The sequence below is a fragment of the Filicampus tigris genome, chromosome 6, assembly GCF_054856515.1.
Source record: "Filicampus tigris isolate MCC_2025a chromosome 6, RoL_Ftig_1.0, whole genome shotgun sequence".
Taxonomy (NCBI): Eukaryota; Metazoa; Chordata; class Actinopteri; order Syngnathiformes; family Syngnathidae; genus Filicampus; species Filicampus tigris.
In genome coordinates this window covers 26,491,236-26,510,738 of record NC_141222.1, presented here as the reverse complement: position 1 = coordinate 26,510,738, position 19,503 = coordinate 26,491,236, and the positions used below count along the sequence as shown (strand labels likewise).

Sequence of the window (19,503 nt, the reverse complement as noted above, 5' to 3'; positions counted from 1 at the left end):
AGAAGAGCCATTTCTGAACGGAAAAAAAAAAAAAGAGAAGACGTGCATCTCGTTTCCGATAAGCATGCTACTGCTTTTCTTCACTAACTGTACGTTAGGAATACACGGTCTGATTATAAATTACTACGGTCAAAATGTACTCACAAAAACAAATGTGCCCACAGTAAGGGTGGAATGTCAACTTTGGCGCCAAGCAAGATACAAAGACAGGAAGCTTACACACACACACACACACACAAACACACACACACACGTGTATATAATTGACGGCGTGTGGTTTTGTGTGTGTCTAATTGCTTTGCGTCCCACCGTGCGCGGCAGGACATTGGAGAGTTTGTGCTTGTCAACGTCAATGTGAGCCTACATTTAAGGGGTGGGTGGGTGTAGAAAAAAAAATAATAATAAAAAAAAAATATATATATATATATATATATATATGACTTTATATTGATACAGAGTCACATGTTTAATTTGCACTTAAAACAACGTCACTTCTCCCATTGGGCTACTTCAATTTGATGCTTTTATTTTAATCTACATCTCCTGCTCGCGCACACACAGACACGCTGCAGGCGTGATGATGGAGGTGCATGAGCAAATACCGCAAGGAAGGATGGGATGGGGTGGGGTGGAGGGGGGAGGGGGGGTGGAGCTAGCACGAGTCTCATTTGCATATTCAACATTTGGAAGAAGCCTCACTTTGATGTTCCCATCTTCAAGCTTCGAGATGCCTCAAGCCTCTGATAACGCATCATTAATTTATATACATACATATACACTACATTTTATATGTATATATATATATATATATATATATACACACACATTAACTTCAGAAAATGGTCAAATGGTCATAGTAGTATTTTTTGATATAGTAAACCGAATGTAATTTTATATTACGCTGCTTTTTTTTTTTTTTTACATTTTTTTTCTTGGTGGAGGTAGCACATTTTCAAATGCACACGCAATAACACAATCCCCAAAAATATATTGTTCAAAAATAGTCGTAGTAACAGTTTTTTCTTTTAAATATGGTCAATTAACTTTTTAAGCTAACTAGCGCAGATGAAAGCTCGGTGGTGCTGGTAGTAGATTTATTTTTAAAACACGAGACGGCGCCACCATACATGTAAAAACCTAAGAAAATTAGAAAATAATAATCATTCTCATCATTATCAGTATACAGTACTGAATTTAAACAGAATGTTAATCAAAACGTTTTTTTTAAAAAGTTGTGTTTTTATGTAGTCCTGCTGACAAACGCCGATGATACGCCGTTTCCTTGGTGGAGGTAATCCATTGAAAAATGTCGGCATGAGATACCTAGCAGCAGAAATTGTAAAGAACCCCCCCCCCCCCAAAATATGACAATTATTTACTTTTCCGCCCTTAATGGAAAATGAAATAAATGAACACAACTTGGAAAAAAATGATAACAATCCACTTTCAAACATAATTATAAAATGTTAACATGACTACGTGTTTGATTAATTTGCCATTCTTCCTCCCTTGTGAATTGGATGCCCCTTTTGAAAGTCCTGTTAAATTGGAGTCAAGACAACTAATTCATGTTTTATTACGTTCCCGGCAAATCACTTTGAGATGATCACTTTTGATACTCTTTGAAATGTGTGACTGACAACTAAATATAAAGATTTACAGAACATATCAAATATATTTGTTTTATTTAAAAGTCGAGGGTTTCAAAAGCAATACATAGAAAAATCAAACCTTGACAATTTCTTTCTTTTTAACATTTTGTATTCGTAACATTAAATGTAATTAACCGTTGTTGGTCACTGATTGGCTGGAGGTAGTCACATGGTTCACGAGCCATCAACATGGACGCCCAATTAAAACAAATTCCCAGTTGGTTCAAGATGACTAATTTGATGTTTTAGTCACTATTCGTTAAGTTTATGATTTCTGTCAAATGCTTTTGATCACCATATAATGGAAAAAATCATTTTAAAACAGATGGATGAAATTCATTAAATCAAAAACTAAATATTTTAAATAAAAATTAAGCTATATCTTGTGGATAACATTTTATGGAAAAAACGTGTAAGATTTTATATCTATTTTTAACCACACTACACTACTCCCAAAATGTTTAGGGTGAAATTTCGGAGTTTAAAAACTGCATTAACCAATTTTGGGTTACTCAGGACCGATCGCTGTGCGTGTCAACTTTTTGGGCTTCTTCATGTAACCCAAAAAGTTGGGTCGAACAAAGAATCCATTTTTGAGGTGATTTAAACCAAGCGGCAACCTTTGACCCAGTAAACGGGTTAATACGACCCCACTGTTTTTGGAGTGCATCTCTGTCGCAGCCTGCTTATGTCACTCCAAACTCAGCGCCCGCTTCCCTCTGAGAACACCCCGTTTAGAATTTGGCCATTGCTAAACTTTTTCTGAGTAGTGTATGATTGATTGTTGATTAATAAATACACACGCATATTCAGAGCCATCCGTTGGAGGCGAAGTCTCGTCGGAGTTGTTGCGTCTGTTCCTGATCGAGTGGCCGAAGAGGCGAGCGACAGACGCCACCGTGGAAGCCAAACCACTCCATGGCCTGCTTGAGGGCGGGCACACCCAGCTTCCTGGTTACCTAGCAACACACGTGGCAGCAAGTCAGAAGTGATAACGATATGTATTGTTATTCACAGTCATAGTCACAGTCAAGTCCTTCATAAGTTCTAGCCAAAGTTCCAAGTCTTAAAGTTGCCGACCTAAGTCTGACTCGAGTCGAGTCGCTACCTGGCAACATAAATTTTTTGTGACGTGATGTGGTTGTGCGTCCTTACAGCGGCGTTGGGTTCGATAAGTCTCTGCTGCAACTCTCGGGCTTGTTCCCAGCGACCTGATGTACACAAACGCTCCAAGTCACACAGCGGCTCGCCCAGAATGTTAGCCAGCGCGCAGACTCCGCCCACCGCGCCTGAAACACAACCAAGCACAACACTTGAAACTTTTGGCATTCTTAACCTGGCGAGAAATGAGGGGAAATGGGGGAAAAGTGTTAGCGTGTGCACAAGAAAAAAAAAAAAAACAAGCAGTGGATGTTTCTGTGCTTGCTAGCATGCTAACATCTTACCGAATCAACATTTGGATGTTTTCCACACACGTTTGAGAAATCTTACTATTATAACCAAAAATTTCAAAGCGTCAATAATTTACGACTTCAAGAATGGCTGTTTCAGCATGGGAGACATTTACCCCAATATATGACAAAGGCAGCCTAAAAAAATGTGCTAGATGGAAAGAAAAAAAAAAATCACAACCGACTTACCATTATGAATCAACTGATATGAAAATGACCTATGTAATTATTGTATTTGTAAAATCTGTGGTTCAGTTGATTGTTAGCTCAAAATCGTAACATACTATACATACATTGCTATCAGCAGGGGCACTACCAAGCCAAGCCAGCATTATTTGCTCCCAGATGCTAATATTAACATGCTAAATGCTAACATAAGGCCTAGTTACGATCCACAGCAGCAGGTAGTGCAAGGCATAGCCAGCTAAGGCACATGCTCTCGGTTGCTCACGCTAAACGCTAACATGCGATACACTACCATGAAGCCCAGATACTATCCGCAGTGGCAGGCACTACCAAGCTTAGCCAGCAAAGCTATTTGAGGCTAGCTCACTAAGTCCTCGCAGTGGCTCATGCCAACTTGCTAAATGTTAACATAAGGCCCAGTTACTATGCGCGGCGCCATGCCCTAGCAAGCCTAGCAAGCCAAGCTAAGGCTACTAGCTACAGTAGGTGCTCCTGGTTGCTACGTTAGCATTTAGCGACTTACCGACACAGTAGGCGGCCATAAGGAAGCCGGCCGAGCCTGCCAGAAGCTGGAAGTCCTGATCTTTGGTTTTGTGGACTATCAGGCCCATCCTGGTGATCTGCGCAGGAAACATAGGTTGAGGCAACAAAATGGCCGAAACAAGGTTCCCCCCTTCCCCCCCCCCATCTCTGGAGGGTCCTCACTTGCGTCCCCCGCTGCAAGTGGACTGTAATGCCAAAACATGAAGGTTGATTTCTCAAATCGCACCTCTATCTGGAATTGTGGCGCAAGTTGTTTGTTTCGTGTCATAACTTGGTCAGTAGGGGGTGCCACAGGACAAACAAACGTGTTGACAAACGTCTGCGGATCACGTGACAACACTCCCCAGTGGTGTGAATCAACATCAAAGGTAGCTCATGAATAATTAATGAGCTGCCTGGGTTTCTTTTTAATTGTCTTTTGCCCAATAGAACTGAGGCCATCAAATGACTCCGCTGGGAATAAGCTCCGCCTCCTGAGTGTGTATTTTTAGCGAGCAATTGTCAATTGGGCGTCAGCTCTGTCACTTCCTCGAAGATGCCAACGTTTTTTTTAGGACATTAATACGCAGTTCAAAGCGCACCTACTCTCCTTACCTGCTGGGGGGGAAGCACAGCAGAAGCACCTGCAAACTGATTTTTAATACAGGACTGGCTGACTGACGGACGGACGGACTAAAACACTCACTAGTTCACTGACTGACTAATCGATTCACCAAAAAATTGATTGACTGGCCCAATACCTAACTGACTGACTGTCTGACTAGACAGACTAACCAACCGATGGACTGGCTAAAAAACTCACTGCCAACAGACTAGCAGATTACATGAGTAAGTGAATGACTGATTGACTAACTGACTACCAAACTGTCCAGCTAACCAACTGACTGACTCAAAAAGCAGTTTGACTAACTAAATGGCCAACTATCTATACATCCATCCATCTATGCAGCCATCTGCCGAGGTCACTATCTGACTAATTAACTAACCAACTGACTAAGTGACTGACATAACCAAGTGACTACTGTCCAACCTACTAACCAACCAACAAACAAACCGACCGTCTCATTGCTTGACTAACTGATTCACAAAGTAAGCGACTGACTGCCGAACAAGCAAACAAACTAACCGACTAACACAGTAAGTGACTCATTGACCAACTTACTGCCTGACTATTTAATGACTAACCAACTTAATGTCTAAGTAACAAACTGACTGATTTGCTAACTGACAGACTGACCGACCAATTGACTAACTGACTAACCAACTGACAGTCTGAATAAACAACTCACCAACTACCAGAGTGACTTCACTAAACTAAACAAACCGTGACTGACTGATGAATGACTCTGAGTCTAATGGAGTAACAAACCAACTGACTTACTAATTAGCCGATTGACTTACTTACTCAGTAACTAACTCGCTGACTGACGAACCGACTGGCTGACCAACTGACTAACACATTGACTTTGACATACCTTACCTGTCTGAACACTGACTAACAAACAGACTACCACAGACTACCTGACTGACTAGAGTAACTGAGTTATGGCTAACGGACTGACTAACCAACTAAGTTACCGTCTAACGATGTAACTAACTAAGTGGCGGACAACCCACCGTACCGACCAGCTCACCAACCGACTGTCTGAATAACCGTATAACTAACAAAGAGACTAAGTGATCGACTACCAGATTGACTAAATAACTGACTGACAAACTAATAACCAACTGACTGACTGGCTAATTGACTAACTAACCGATTGACCTACGGATGGACTGAAAACCGGCCAACTACCCGAATGACTAACCGACTGGCTAACTGACAAGGATTGTCGAAAGCGACAAATATGAAAAGCTAGCCCCTCGCAGCCTTTAGGTAAAAGTTATTGGAGTTGTCAGATTTGTCATCGGACTTTTTTGACGGTGGGAAAAATTCTTCCCGCAACCCGTCTGGCGACCTCTCACCTTTTGCAGCGCCAGTCCCCGCCTACGAGCGAGACGCTGGCGGCGGCGGCGTGGGCGAGGGGGCGCGGGGTCGAGCGCCGCCGTCTTCCTCCCAAATCGCAAATCCAGTCAGACGCTTCCCACACAGCCCGAGCGCGTCCTCCCCCCCCCCCCCCCCCCCCGCGCCCCCCCCCGACGACACCCCGCGGCCTTAAACGCGATGCGACGCGTCGGCTGACCCGCTGCCTGCCGAGGGCGCGCTGCTCGCTCACCAATCTTTTCACTTTCTTCTTTTTTGCTATTTTCAACTTTTTTACTCCTGATTCGGAAACCTTCATCTTCGCCTTCCCTTGACAGCGTAGCATGACGCCCGCGACTTGAAATATGACTTTAGGTCGGGCTCCAAAAGTACCAGACGGCCAAGGTCAATTCCTCCGTTTTTGTTGTACACTGAAGACATTTTGGTTTCAGGCCAAAAGACGAATAGGACACAAAAGTTCAGAAGTGCGGCTTTCATTTCAGGCTCTTGAAATCGAGGCGCGTTCAAACAACTCAGGACAGAGCACCTTTTTTTGTTTGAAGCCACCCACTTTTTTCAAGTGAGCAAAAGTATTGGAGCATGTGACTGATGGGTGGAAGGTGGACAGTGGAAGGTCTTAGACTGGCCAAGTCAATCCCCGGACCTTAACCCAATAGAGCAAGCATTTCAGCTCCCGGAGAAGAGATTTAAGGGAGAAGCCCCCAGAAGCAAACAGGAACTGAAAGTGGCTGCAGTAAAGGCCTGGAAAAGCATTTGAAAAGAACAATGCAACAGTCTGGTCAAGTCGACGATAGTTCGCAGGCTCGACCCAGCTTTTGCGTGTTTGTCTTTTGATCTGAAAGCCAAAATGTCTTCAGTATACAAAAAAAAAAAAGAAAAAGGAATTGATCTTGCCGTTCCAAAACTTTTGGAGGGGCCTGTATACGTGCGTGTAACTGTACTGCATGCTGAGAGATGACATTTCATAATATTTTCATATGCTAATAGTCATTTTTCTCCCCTTTTTCTGTTATTTTCTATTGTTTATTTATTATTATTATTATTATTATTATGTATTTACAATTTATTCAATATTTATCATGTATTTAATTTATATAAGTATTATTTTGATTTATTTTATATAACATAAATATAACAACAATAAATTAATATTATTATAATAATATGTATTATTATTGATTTTTAATAATTATTAATGATAAATATTTACATCATATATTTCTAAATATGTATTATTCTTAACCACTCTCACACTCACTCACTCAAATTCACTAACTTTCTCACTCGCATTTTCACTCCACCTCTGACAATCTCCCACTCACTCCTACAGTCTCACTCTCACATCCCCTCTCTCACGCACATACTCGCTCGCTCGCTTTCTCCCTCGCTCTTTTCATCTCTCACGGTCACTCACACTAACTCTCTCACTCCCACTCCCCCAGTCAAACTCAATCTCACACTCCCCCACTTGTTCCCTCTCTCACACCCCCTCTCATACACACTCGCTCTCTGCCCCTCTCTCACGCTCACCCAACAATCCTCCACGGCAGAAAAACTAAAAACAACAGGCCACCGACGACGAAAGATGGAAGAGGAAACGCATGTTACTCGCGTTGACCCAAAGACATTCACCGCAAAGGTTAAGGAAAGATGTTCTAAAGGGGCCCCCTCTCTCCCACATCGGTGATCCCCCTTTCGCTCTGACAAATACTCGCATAGACTGCTTAAAAGAAGCACTCCTCACGTCTCCGCCGCTGTCCTTGAGTCCGGCGATGTTCGGATGTTGGGACAGACGCACGACGGCGTCCAGCGGCAGCTCCAGGCCCGTGTTGGCCGGGACGCTGTACAGGATCACTGGAACCGCGCTGCCGTCCGCCACCTGCGGGGGGAGACAAAGGGACAAAGTCAGTCAGAGTTTACATTGTCAAGAGTTGGGGAATCAATATTGCCTACAGTCATTGATCATCCCCTTTTGCTCTCATTGTTAAATTAAAGTGTATCGATTCTTTTTTTTTTTTTTGTATTGATTTATCTCATAAAATAATTGGTTAATAAAATCCAAATATATTAGTATAGAATAATGCAATATATTTGATGAAATAATCGGTTCATTTGTTAAAGCGGAAGTCAACCCAAACATATTTTTTTTTCAGGAATATGTTCTATGCAGGACCACTAGTTGACAAGGCATTCTGATGAATATTGCATTCGTGGAATAAGAGTTAATCCTCCCGCTTTTAGCCATCTCGGGGGGCAGCCATTTTGTCACTTCTGTCAACTGAAAATGACATCACAGTTGCTCAGGGCACAGATAACAACCAATCACGGCTCTCCTGTTTTCTGAGGCTGAGCTATACATTTAACATCGTTAACGATTAGATAATGCATCGATTAGATCGTTTTAAAAATACAATTAAAAATGTTAGCTAAATATCAAACTCATACATTGCATTTCACATTTTAGGTATTGATTTTATTGTTAAATTGGCTCATGAAACATAGTAGATGAACATTTTTACACTTGTAATGAATTTCATAAAGTCGTTGGTTCACTTACTGTGAATGAAATTAGAAATATTAGTCAAATGAAACTGCAAATCACACATGCAGTACGTTTAACATTTTTGCAATGATTTTTAAAAATGGTAATTTATGTATGATAATTACAATTTAAAAAAATGTAAATAGAAAAATTACATACTGTATACATTTTTACTTACCTAAATAACTAGTTAATTGTATGTGAATAAATTAAAATAATAACATACAAATTAAGATGTACGTATGTGATTTGGTTAGATTTAAAACTTGCGCAGTACACTTCAACTGGGATTTGCACTAGTTAGCAGTCCTTTCACACTTTGTTGTGAAATGCGCTGACGCCATCTAGCGGCGGAGTACCTGAACACAACTCAATGCAAAAAAACCTGTCCCAGTGATGGCTCAGAACTGGAAAAACTAGTAAGGGGCCTTATTGAGAAATGAAGGAAGCACTGTATGTGTTCCATGGTTTTAGTGTTTGACCTTAGTGAAATGCTGCACCAGGGCGTGAGCGTCCATCTTGCCTTTGTAGAAGCACGGCGTCACTACCAGGACGGCATCGGCACCGGCCGACGACATCTTGGCCGTGAGCTCCAGTGTGGCTCTCGTGGCTAAACAACAATAACAGAACACATTTCAAATACTTCCACTCAGCTACTTAAGTACAAATAGATGACCGGAACAAAGAAAGATCTGGGTGGTAATGGCGCCCAATAGATATGCATTGAAAATTCTTCGAAAGAATGCTGATTAACCACCAATATGTCACTTTGGGTGTCGACACCCCCCCACCCAAAAATATAAAATAAAAATAATACAGACTCTGACATGTGCTGTCAGTGATAAAAACTGACACCATGGCATGTTGGGGCCAAAGAAAGGGGAGGAGCTTCATTTACTCTGGCCGCAGCCTTGTCTAATAGAAAACTCTAAAAAAATTCTTGGGCGCCATCTTGTGGAATTTATAGTCAATTACAAACTTGGATAGACAAAAACAGATGCGTGAATCAGCTTCATTATTTTTCCACAGACGCAATATTAATCAGAATACCCTGATTAGACTAGTAGGGGCAAAACATATTATTGCAAAGAAAATCTATGCCTTGAGTTCCCATTTCAAGTACAGTACAGTGAATTGAATACTTGCAACCACTGACAAATGCTCACATACACACACGCGCGCGCAAAACGCACATTCGCAGCCGGAACCGGCGATGAGCAGCTTGTCGGCTGGCATCGATTGTCGGACCCTCTTCACCACCTCCACACGCTCCTCTTCCGTCAGGTAAAGGTACTCGCCATTGGAGCCCTGCACCACCAGACCTGCACAAACACAACACACAAAATAAAACACACACCAAGTGATAAACAGCTCCCCAAAGTCATACACTTCATTCTTAGTCCCTAAATGCCATTTGGAATGGGAATAAAACATGGGACCAGGGACCTCGTGAGGGAATATGCGTTTAAAAAGTGTGGAAAGAATGTTTTTGTTTTACCAAATATGTAACGTTTCATGAAATACTCCCTTAGGTGCATGCGACACCCTTTATTTTAATCATTTATTGGGTGATTATATATTCACATTCAATCTGACTTCGAATCTAATGTGGCTGTGTTGAAAGTGACTTTCCATCGTGTTTGTACGAGAAGTGCCGCAGCACTCGCCCCGATTCCCTGGACAGTACTTACACAATTTTAAAAAGAACATCGAAATGTTTCTTTAAATACACAACGTGAAAATGATTTTAAAAAATAAAGATACATAATATGAAAAGGGTGTATAAGGACAAATAACACAAAAATGATTTTAAGATTTTGGGGACATTATGTGAAAATGTTCCAGAAGAATACCTAACATTAAAAAGTTATATATATAAAAAAAAAACAAAGACAAATAAAAATGTAGTTAAAAATGTATGTATGCATGCACGAATGAATGGATTCTCTTTATTGCTGTACACTCATTCATACATGTCATTCAGCAGCGAAAGTGTTGATTATTTTGCATTGACGCTCCATACGGTGGTTCTAACCTTTAAATGGAATCTTGGCGTACTTGCGTAGGTTGTGCTCCAACTTGTCGTAGTCGACGTCCTCCCGCTCCGTGAAGGGGGTCGCGATGGGAGGGTACACGCCGCTCAGGTCAAGCCGGGCGCCGGCCGAGCTCAAGCGGCGGGCCCCGCTCGGCCCAGAGCTCCGGTCGAGGCCGAGGCGGAGGACGAGGCGCGCTGTTGCTGTTGTCAGCCACCCGGACGACATCATCCGAGCTCCGGAACCCAACATAACGCCGGCGTACTACTGTTGCTCTTACTACCGATGTGCCTGTTCTTCTTGTCGTTAGAGTGTTTGGGGTGTACGTGGTTCTTGTCGGTTAATGTCTGAGCCGTCTGGTTAAATATTGACGACGGTTCGTGCTTTTTGGCTCATTGGGTGCCTCAAATGTTGACTTAAACTTGTTTACTTTTTTTTTTCTTCACAGGCACTGTGCGCTGACGAGACATATGACAAGCCCGGGTGAGGACATTAGCGCCCCCAAGTGGCGTACGCCACAGCCACTTGCGTGTTTCGACACACACTCAAACATGAATGAAAAGGGTAAAAAAAATAAGAATTACTATTGGTTGAACAAAATTATGAAAGAAATGCAATTCTCAAGTGAACTCTATAACTATGGAGCCCTTGAAAAACAATGGGAATGATGTACATTAGATTCGTGATAACAATAATTTTTAAATATTAAATAATTGTATTAAAAATATATATTTTTTGTTAAATAAAATATTAATTTTTAATGAAAAACGTACAGGAAAAGAGCTCCCTTCACCTCGGCATACAGGAATTGTGTGTAGCTCTTAGTACATGAGTCTTCCTGAGTCCTGACCACAATGAAGCCGGATGCTGATTTTTTTTTTTTTTTTTTAACTCTGGCAAACCTTTATTTTGAAAGGCCTCAGTTCCATTGGACAAAGGCCACGAGTATTTTTCCACGTCTTGATATGAACGCTCATCTGCCCTTACAGGAAATGATGAACACTTTGATTCTATGTGTGTGTGCGTGTGTGCGTGTGTGCGTGCGCAAGCGTTATGCAAAGTTTTCCCTTCAAAGCAGGGGCCCACAACTTCCAGTTTGGACATCCTGACAAACTATTAAAAAAAAACTACAACTATATAAAAATATTTTTTTTTAGTTGGACATGCGCGGGATTAAAAAGCCTCTACACTAACACACAAAGACAAGCATGGTAGTGATTTTTAAAAAAATCGAATCGAATCAAAAATTGGGAAATGAAAATCGAATCGGGGCTTGAGTGAATCGTTACAATCCCTAGTAACGAGTGATTGCAGTTTTCTGACATTAAGCGATGTCAGCTTTTCTTTTTTTATTTGACTTTTTTGGGGACGTTCACCTGTTTTCTGAAGCTGAGCAAATGTCATTTTTTCCGTTGCCAGCATGAGACAAAATGGCCGCCCCCCCCCCAAAAAAAGGCATGGATTTGACAATTTATTCCGCAAACACAATATCAGAATGCCGTATTTAGCCGAGTGGGTCTGCATAGAACATATTCTTCCTCTTCAAAGCTGGGCTCTGGTGATGGGTCTGTCTGCGATTGGCTAGCGTGTTGCCTTCATTCATTACATGGATTGGTTGAATTGAATGACACGGATGCCCAATGCCCGCCCAGAACGCTGGGTCTGGCTCACTCGATTGTCTGTGGTCAGACTGGGAACGGAAGATACCTTCGACGACTACGATGAACTTCAAACTCTGCATAAAGCGTGAGTTAGTTGGGACGCGACTATTTCTTTTCTTGAAAGGAGATGGGCATCGGCATGTTTGGGAGAAAGTTCGAAATTGGCTATCAAATAAAATCGTTAGACACACTATGAAGGGTGTATAAGGAAAATGTATCATAAAATATTTCATTTGGTATTGATTCATTGGGGTGGCAAACCTTTACGTGTGTGTGGGTGGGGGGGCAGCTGCCACCCCTTGCCACCCTGTAAAACCGCCTATGGATAAAATACAACAATGTTCTCGATAGGATACAAAAATGTTTGCGCTAAAGAAATGGACAGCAATACACAAATACAGTGTGGAAAGAGACAGAGATAAATGCAAATGATTAGTAAAAAGTATTAGCGTGCTGGTGTGTGTTTGGTTGGTCTTTGATCACAAAGGGTTGGGCATCAAAGCGTGTGGCCTTCCGTGCCCTGCTACTTTTTATTTGGAATTTAAAGTTCAAATCTAAAGTCTTAAAATCTAAAGTGGTGCTGTCAAGCGATTACATTAAACTAAAACTAATTAAACAATTCATTATTTAGTTTTTTTTTTTTTAACTAAATAATCTCAAAAATGCTCGACAATTGATCGCGATGAATCGTATTTTTCAACGACAATTTTTGACAAAGCTTGGAACCGATATTCACTTGAGCGAAATCTTGGAATTCATGTTGAAAAAAAAATGAAAGTATGTTTTGATTCATAGACTGTTTCGAATAGCTTTCTTTGATCCTTGATTATGATTCTTTTCCTGTGAAACACAATAGGGTGAACGATGCACCAAAGACACACAACTCATACGGTGTTTGAATTTGCAAAAGTGTGCAAATTATCTTGGATAAAAGTCCGTCTTTGTGAGCAGAGGTCAGCCGCTACAGGAAGTCAATCCAAATGAGTGAACGGAGTTATTATTTTTGTTATTTTTAGTGCGTTACAAACATACTTGTCAACTTATACATTTTCCCCATATTTTATAAGTGTTTTGATCATGTCAAATTGTGTACGCCGTATCACAATTTTTGTACGGGAAATTTTTGTGGAAAAAAAACTTTTTTTTTTTTTTTTTTTTTTGTTAAACCGATCTCGGCGTGCCCATTTCGGCTCTAATCCGGACCGTCTCGGTCACTGGTAGCAGACGACGACGTTATTTGGTAAAAAAAAAAAAACTTGTTTCCACAAATGTACCTTTGTTCTTATCCTACACAGTCTGTCTTGCTGCGAGACAATAGGTGCCGCGTTGTTTTTGTGAGGTTTATTATCGCTTAATAAGGCCAATTGCAATCATTAATAAGGGGAGCAATTGGCTGAGGGTGACAGGTATGTATAAAACTTTTCACAATTAATCTCCATAGTTAATGCTTTAACTTTTGACAAGCCCTAATCTAAAGACGTCTACTTTGGCCACGCACGTCCACCTGTCTGCTTCAGGGTCCGAATCGTGCTCGTCGCCTGACATTCTGAGTCAAATTGGACGGCACTGTGCGCCGGTCACTCTCTAGGTGGTCACTTGGCCGCCATCTTGCCGCCTGGGCAACATCTCTCTTGACAGGTTGCTGGCGGCGATTTTGGAGATCCCGTCTTTACGCGTGGACCCCGCTGATCATAATGATGTCGGCGACGGCCTTCCTTCTCTCCTACATCTACTTTGATATGTGCAACCAAGGATGCGATGGGGCTCCTTCGGAGCTGGGTAAAAACTGCCCCGTCGTTTCGCCGCTGTTGGGTGAGGAACCACAACGTGATCCGTCACACTTGGAAGGATGGCAGCTACAGATCCTGAACTTTGCTTTCCTTTCCTTTCCTTTCCTTTGCGCGCGCGCGCAGTCGGGTCTGTGCCCGTCGATTCCAACGCGGCGCCTTTGCCTTTGGATGAGATCCAAAAAAAGAACAAACTGGTGTCACCGGGGGGACTCTACCGCCCGTCGGACTGCAATCCTCAGCACCGCACCGCCATCCTGGTGCCGTACCGGAATCGGCTGAACCACTTCCGCGTGCTCCTCAACATTCTGCATCCTTTCCTGCAGAGGCAACAGCTCCACTACAAAATCTACCTCGTCGAGCAGGTGAGGAGAAGTGGTGAATTTAAAAAAAAAAAACAACAACAAAAAAAAAACAATCATTTCATCATCCTTCCGTGTTTGGACAAAGGGAAAAACCCTTGGAAGGAGTTTTATTTTTGGATCAGTTCAAATCAAATGTTGTATTTGACTTGTTAGCGTAGTTGGACAACAAACACTTGAACCAACCCGTCTGTTGACATTCAAACAAGTTCCAGTGATGTGCGGTGAGGTTCACGGCCGGTGAGTCAGATTTACATGTTTAGGAGCCAAACATAATAGCGGATTTACCATTAAAGCAAGACTGGGTCATATGTCAGTTTTTTTGTTGATTATATGGCGGCGCCACGTGGACAAAAGCGGTAGTGTTTTTGACAAAAGTCGACCACATTTCTCATACGCGCCAGCGCGCAGTCTCGTGAAATCCTGAGCTCTCGCTGGCCTGCAAGTTGGACTGAATGACATTTCTATTTCCAGTGGCTGTGTGAAAGATAAATAGCGATGAATCACATTTTGTTTCAACAATACTTTTGTTTTTTGGGGGTTTGTTTAGTGGATACTGCCACGACACCAGTAATAGCGCGTCAGACGTTCAAATCAACTTCCGTCCTTACAGCGAAAGGAGGAAGTGAGTATGCCGTGAAGCAATTGAGGACATTTGTCATTTTTGGGGGGTGCCAGGGTTGCTCCCATCCTCCTCAAAGTTGCTTAGTGCCAGTAAAAACGATACAGAACCGCTGAAGTGCACGAAGGGTTCGAGGGCGCAGGTTGCAAGTGTACAAATATTGCCGGATTGGCAACGCTTGCGTTATGATGTCATCAACTTGTGCGCATTTACGCACAGTGTTCATCAATGTGCATTGTCACTTTGAATCGAACGATACGATGGAATGAAAATGAAAAATAAACCATTTTAAAATGTAGACCTTCAAAACAGTTTTGAATTTGAATGTGAATTTTGAACTCCACAGCAATGTGGATTTTTTTTTTTTTTTGGAGGCCACTGCCGATATTTGGCAGAATGAAATTCGAACCGATTGATTGTCCAATTAATTGAAAAACAAAATGAATAAAATACAAATAATCATCTTTTTGGTCCCTTAATGCCTACAACAATAAAGATATGAATTAAAGGCAAAACTGACTGTTTTACAATACCTTGTCCTTTAGTTTAGCTATACAACAGAAATTGGCAAAAATCGACAGATTTTAAACACTAATACCAGCCAATTAAATCGGCAGGCTAATGAATTGGTCGGGCCCTAGTTCTTTTGCTTCGTTGACTGCGGTAAATGTATCCGAATGCGTTTTACAAGTGTCTGAAAATATCACGAAGGCTCCCGCGCGTGTCTGAAAATATCGCGAAGGCTCCCGCCGCGCGAGTGATGAAACCGTTGAGCTGTCTTGTCATGCAGATTTCACCGCAAAACATCTTGATGCAGCATTTCTTCCCTCTTTCAGTGGGGGAACGGTACCTTCAACAAAGGCAGAGTGTATAACGCCGGCATGCAGGAAATTGTCCGCGACGGAAACTGGACCTGCATCATCTTCCACGATGTCGACCTGTTGCCCGAGGACGACCGCAATTCCTACACCTGCCACAAAACCATGCCCAAACACATGTCTGTGGCCATCGAGAAGTTTGCATACAAGTACGGCCGCTTGAGATCGGAAGTGCGCCAACTATTTACTCGAGCGGGACGAGTTTCACTTGACTTCGGAGACGTTGGTTTCGCGGCGCAAACCGGACCACTTTAGTTTACGTTTGAATGAAGTTATTGCCGTATTTTCCGGACTATAAGTTGCGTTTTTTTTTCATAGTTTGGCCGGGAGGGCGACTTATACTATGGAGCGACTTATGTGTGAAATTATTAACACATTATTACCTGTATATCATTTCACATGTTATTTTAACCCACATAAAGAAACAAAGATAAATCCTAAAAGCTATTAAAATGCATGAATAATTTAAACGGTTAAAATCTAATATTTTGTTAGATAAGTAATTAAAATACTGTATCAATCCATCTATACAAAATAGTGTACTGTTGCTTTAAGGCGCCGTGTCTGCTGTGGTCTTGCATCAGCCAGGCGGGGGCGTTGTTTAATGTAGCGTAAGCATACCGTTCAGCCTGTTGTTGCCTCGTTGTTCATTTAAATTTTAAATGACATGTCTGTTCTTGGTGTTGTATTTTATCAAATACATTTCCTCCCAAAATGCGACTTATACTCCAGTGCGACTTATATGTTTTTTTCTTCTTTATTATGCATTTTATGGCTGGTGCGACTTGTACTCCGGAGCGACTTATAGTCTGGAAAATACGGTACTCGATTAAATCGTTGGTTGACAGCAGTTGAATCACTAGAGACAATTCAGAATTTTGTCGTCTGCGGTTCGAATCCGGCGCCCTCTCATCTTCGGTTTTTCCCGGAGCTGCGACGTCACAGTAGCCGAAAAATTTAAAGTGGAAATCAACCCAACACACATTTTTTTTCAAGAGTATGTTCCCAGCAGGCCCACTAGTTGAAACGCTGCATGCTGATGAATTTTGCGTTTGTGGAATAAGAGTTAATCCAGCCGTTTTAGCCATCTCGGTGACATTTTGTCACTTCTGTCAACTGAAAATGACATCACAACTGCTCAGGTAACGACCAATCACGGCTCTGATTCAGAAAAAAGGTCAGCCGTGATTGGTTGTGCTGAGTAGTTGTGATGTCATTTTCATTATTCATTCATTCCACAAACGCAATATTCATCGGAATGCATTGCATAAAAAAAGAATATATATATTCTTGAAAAAAATGTTTGGGTCAACCCAACAATTTTCTTTTTCGTGAATATGTTCTATACAGGCCCACTTGTCAAAACATGGCACTCTGAATAATATTGCGTATGTGAACTATAAGGCAGCAAAATGTCGGGGGGGGGGCGGCGGCCATTTTGTCACTTGCTGCATCACAGTTGCTCAGGGCTCAGATAATGAGCAATCGTGGCTCAAATGTTTTTGTTCAAATTAGGAGTGGGCGATATGACGATATTAGATCGTTAAGCGGTGCTGACGATCTCATAAAGCGATAGATCGTTTGATCGTCTACATGGCACATTCTATCCGGTTTAGCTCTATGGCGGCGCAAAGCACATTTTGATCAAAATTGGCACTATTCAAATTAAAACCTGTTCAGAAAGCTTAGCTGGCTTAAAAAGTCGTTTTTTTTTTTTCTTTTAGAGTTTTATATACATTTGAAATGTTTTATATGTTTAACATTAGGAAAATGGTCAGAAATGTACAAAAAATTAGTCTTGGAAAAAAAAACTGTAAAAAAAAAAAAAAAATCATGATAAAATCATGATCGGGATTTTATTTTCAAAAAATCTTGATGTGATATTTATGCCATATCGCCCACCCCTAGTTCATTTTTGCGTGCGCACCTTGAATTACATTGCCCTCGGGACCTTGTGTCTTCTCCACAGGCTACAGTATCCAGAGTCTATTGGCGGTGTTGTTGCATTGACTCCAGACCAGTACAGGGACCTAAACGGCTTCTCGAACCGGTACTGGGGGTGGGGCTACGAGGATAACGACTTGTGGAAAAGGTAAAAAGAACTGGCATGGAGTTGTCAATTCAGATGTGTCTAACTGTTAATCATCGCATTTGGCTACACACAATGGAATGTTCTTGTTTTTTTTTTTTTTGGCCTGGAGCTAATGTAATCATTTTCTTACAATCATGCCACTTTTGTAATCGTGGAGCGTAATAATCGTATTTCGATGAATTGCACAGCCCTAGTTTGAACATAAAAAATAATCTTGCCAACGTCTCAACTTCATTGGAATTGGGGAGTTTGTAGTAGTACGCATACAAGCGCTGACCCGCAGCTCGACTCGACTCCGAAAAAAAGCGAACTTGAGGGCAGCTGGCGACAAATTCCATCGTAGTACAAAACTACAAACGTCAACAGGCAGGGGCGGAGCCAGAACGTGGCTAACGGGTGGGCCTGGAAAAAATCAGGGTGGGCCTGAATATCTCTCTCACTTTGCACAATCCTCCAGTCGTATATTCAAATATAACGACAAACTGAATCATATGAAGTTCAGAACTTCCTTGGACAACTACAATGATGCCATTCTTAATATTTAATTAAAAAAATAAAAAAATAAAAATTCAAAAAGAATTTACAAGATTTACATTTTTTTTCATGAATCTCACTGGGTGGGCAGTCTGTCAGTCTGGGTGGGCCGGTGCCCACCCGGGCCCACCCATGGCTCCGCCCCTGTCTGGAACCTGGCATAGCAAACGCACGCACGCATTTGAATAGGAAGAAAGCTGCGACAACATTTTTTTTTTTTTTTTTTTTGTGACCGGAGTTGAACTTAGAAACACGCTTCCGGTCAGCTCCCGAAAACGGAAATCAACAAATCCATCCCTTACGTGGCGAGCGAGCGCACTGACTGACTGATTGCGCAAGACTGACGACGTTGCGCTTTTTTCTCTTGATTGTCCGCCGCACAGAGTGTGGCTGTCTGGCATGAAGGTAACGCGGCCGTTGGAGTCCATCGCTCGCTACAAAATGATCGTGCACAACAAAGACGTGGGGAATGAAAATAACCCACAAAAGTAAGTAGGCCTTGCTCTCGTGAAACGCGCCCGAATGCCCTTTGACATCTCACTGATTTGGAACTTTTCTAGCGTTGTCATCCTGAAAACGACCAAAGAGGTCTGGCGCCATGACGGAATCAATTCTTTGATTTACAAGCTGGTCTCCAAAAAAGTGGAACCTCTCTACACTCACTTCCTGGTCGACGTGGGGAAAAACGCCCCAGAGGCATCTCCGTGGTAAATGGGCTGTCACTGGCCGAGCACTTTTCTTACTTTGGCTCCTCAAAGCGCTTTGCATATTGTTACCTTGTTTACCTACAGAAGACACAGCATCAGGAGCAACTGGGGGGGGGGTTCACTATCTTGCTCAAGGACACTCCGGCGTGGCCCTATGGACCAGGAATTGAACCCCAAGCTCTGGGTTGGGAGGTGACCGATCGGCCACATCGCCCTCAAGTTGAAGTTGACGGGACTAGCTCGTCGATGCTTTCTCGCTATGTTTTGTTTCCTTTGATTGTATTTGATTGAAATGCCTTCTGGCTGAATTTGAATCCCATTAAAAACCAAATCCAGTGCTTGGCCTGATCAGTCAGTGAGTAGGGGCGTTCGTACGACGCCCCAATTAAAAGTCAAGCCCGGCCCAGATAACATGGATATTTGACAGCTATAGCAGTCAAGGACTGAAAGAGTGTGTGTGTGTGCGTGT

General features: G+C 42.1%; 2 protein-coding genes across 3 annotated transcripts; one reads left to right on the top strand and one right to left on the bottom strand.

The window, feature by feature from the left end:
- Nucleotides 1-1,668: 1,668 nt before the first annotated feature.
- Nucleotides 1,669-11,331, bottom strand: hoga1 (4-hydroxy-2-oxoglutarate aldolase 1). Its single transcript, XM_086033053.1, has 7 exons — nt 10,394-11,331; nt 9,552-9,680; nt 8,841-8,968; nt 7,561-7,695; nt 3,813-3,909; nt 2,808-2,941; nt 1,669-2,611 (listed from the first exon to the last, which is right to left on the bottom strand). The coding sequence occupies exons 1-7, from the start codon at nt 10,641-10,643 to the stop codon at nt 2,462-2,464; spliced, it is 1,023 nt and encodes a 340-aa protein (XP_085889179.1). The 5' UTR covers nt 10,644-11,331; the 3' UTR covers nt 1,669-2,461.
- Nucleotides 11,332-11,977: 646 nt separating this feature from the next.
- Nucleotides 11,978-19,372, top strand: LOC147146512 (beta-1,4-galactosyltransferase 3-like). 2 transcript variants are annotated; one of them, XM_086033052.1, is made up of 8 exons: nt 11,978-12,137; nt 13,691-13,864; nt 13,966-14,204; nt 15,660-15,850; nt 17,671-17,793; nt 18,711-18,815; nt 18,888-19,034; nt 19,122-19,372. In XM_086033052.1, coding segments are annotated over exons 1-8 (1,086 nt in total). In that variant the 5' UTR covers nt 11,978-12,031; the 3' UTR covers nt 19,123-19,372. The 2 variants fall into 2 exon arrangements, with proteins under 2 accessions (XP_085889178.1, XP_085889177.1); XM_086033051.1 differs by having other exon boundaries at nt 19,119-19,372.
- Nucleotides 19,373-19,503: the final 131 nt, after the last annotated feature.

Coding starts and splice junctions, on each gene's coding strand:
- hoga1 (XM_086033053.1), bottom strand. CDS start 10,643: ATGTTGGGTTCCGGAGCTCGGATGATGTCGTCCGGGTGGCTGACAACA. Junction 3,910..7,560: donor TCAAGGACAGCGGCGGAGAC/GTGAGGAGTGCT, acceptor TTTCCTGCGCAG/ATCACCAGGATGGGCCTGAT. Junction 2,612..2,807: donor TTATCGAACCCAACGCCGCT/GTAAGGACGCAC, acceptor GTGTGTTGCTAG/GTAACCAGGAAGCTGGGTGT.
- LOC147146512 (XM_086033052.1), top strand. CDS start 12,032: ATGCCCGCCCAGAACGCTGGGTCTGGCTCACTCGATTGTCTGTGGTCA. Junction 12,138..13,690: donor CTTCAAACTCTGCATAAAGC/GTGAGTTAGTTG, acceptor CTCTCTTGACAG/GTTGCTGGCGGCGATTTTGG. Junction 17,794..18,710: donor GATAACGACTTGTGGAAAAG/GTAAAAAGAACT, acceptor TCCGCCGCACAG/AGTGTGGCTGTCTGGCATGA.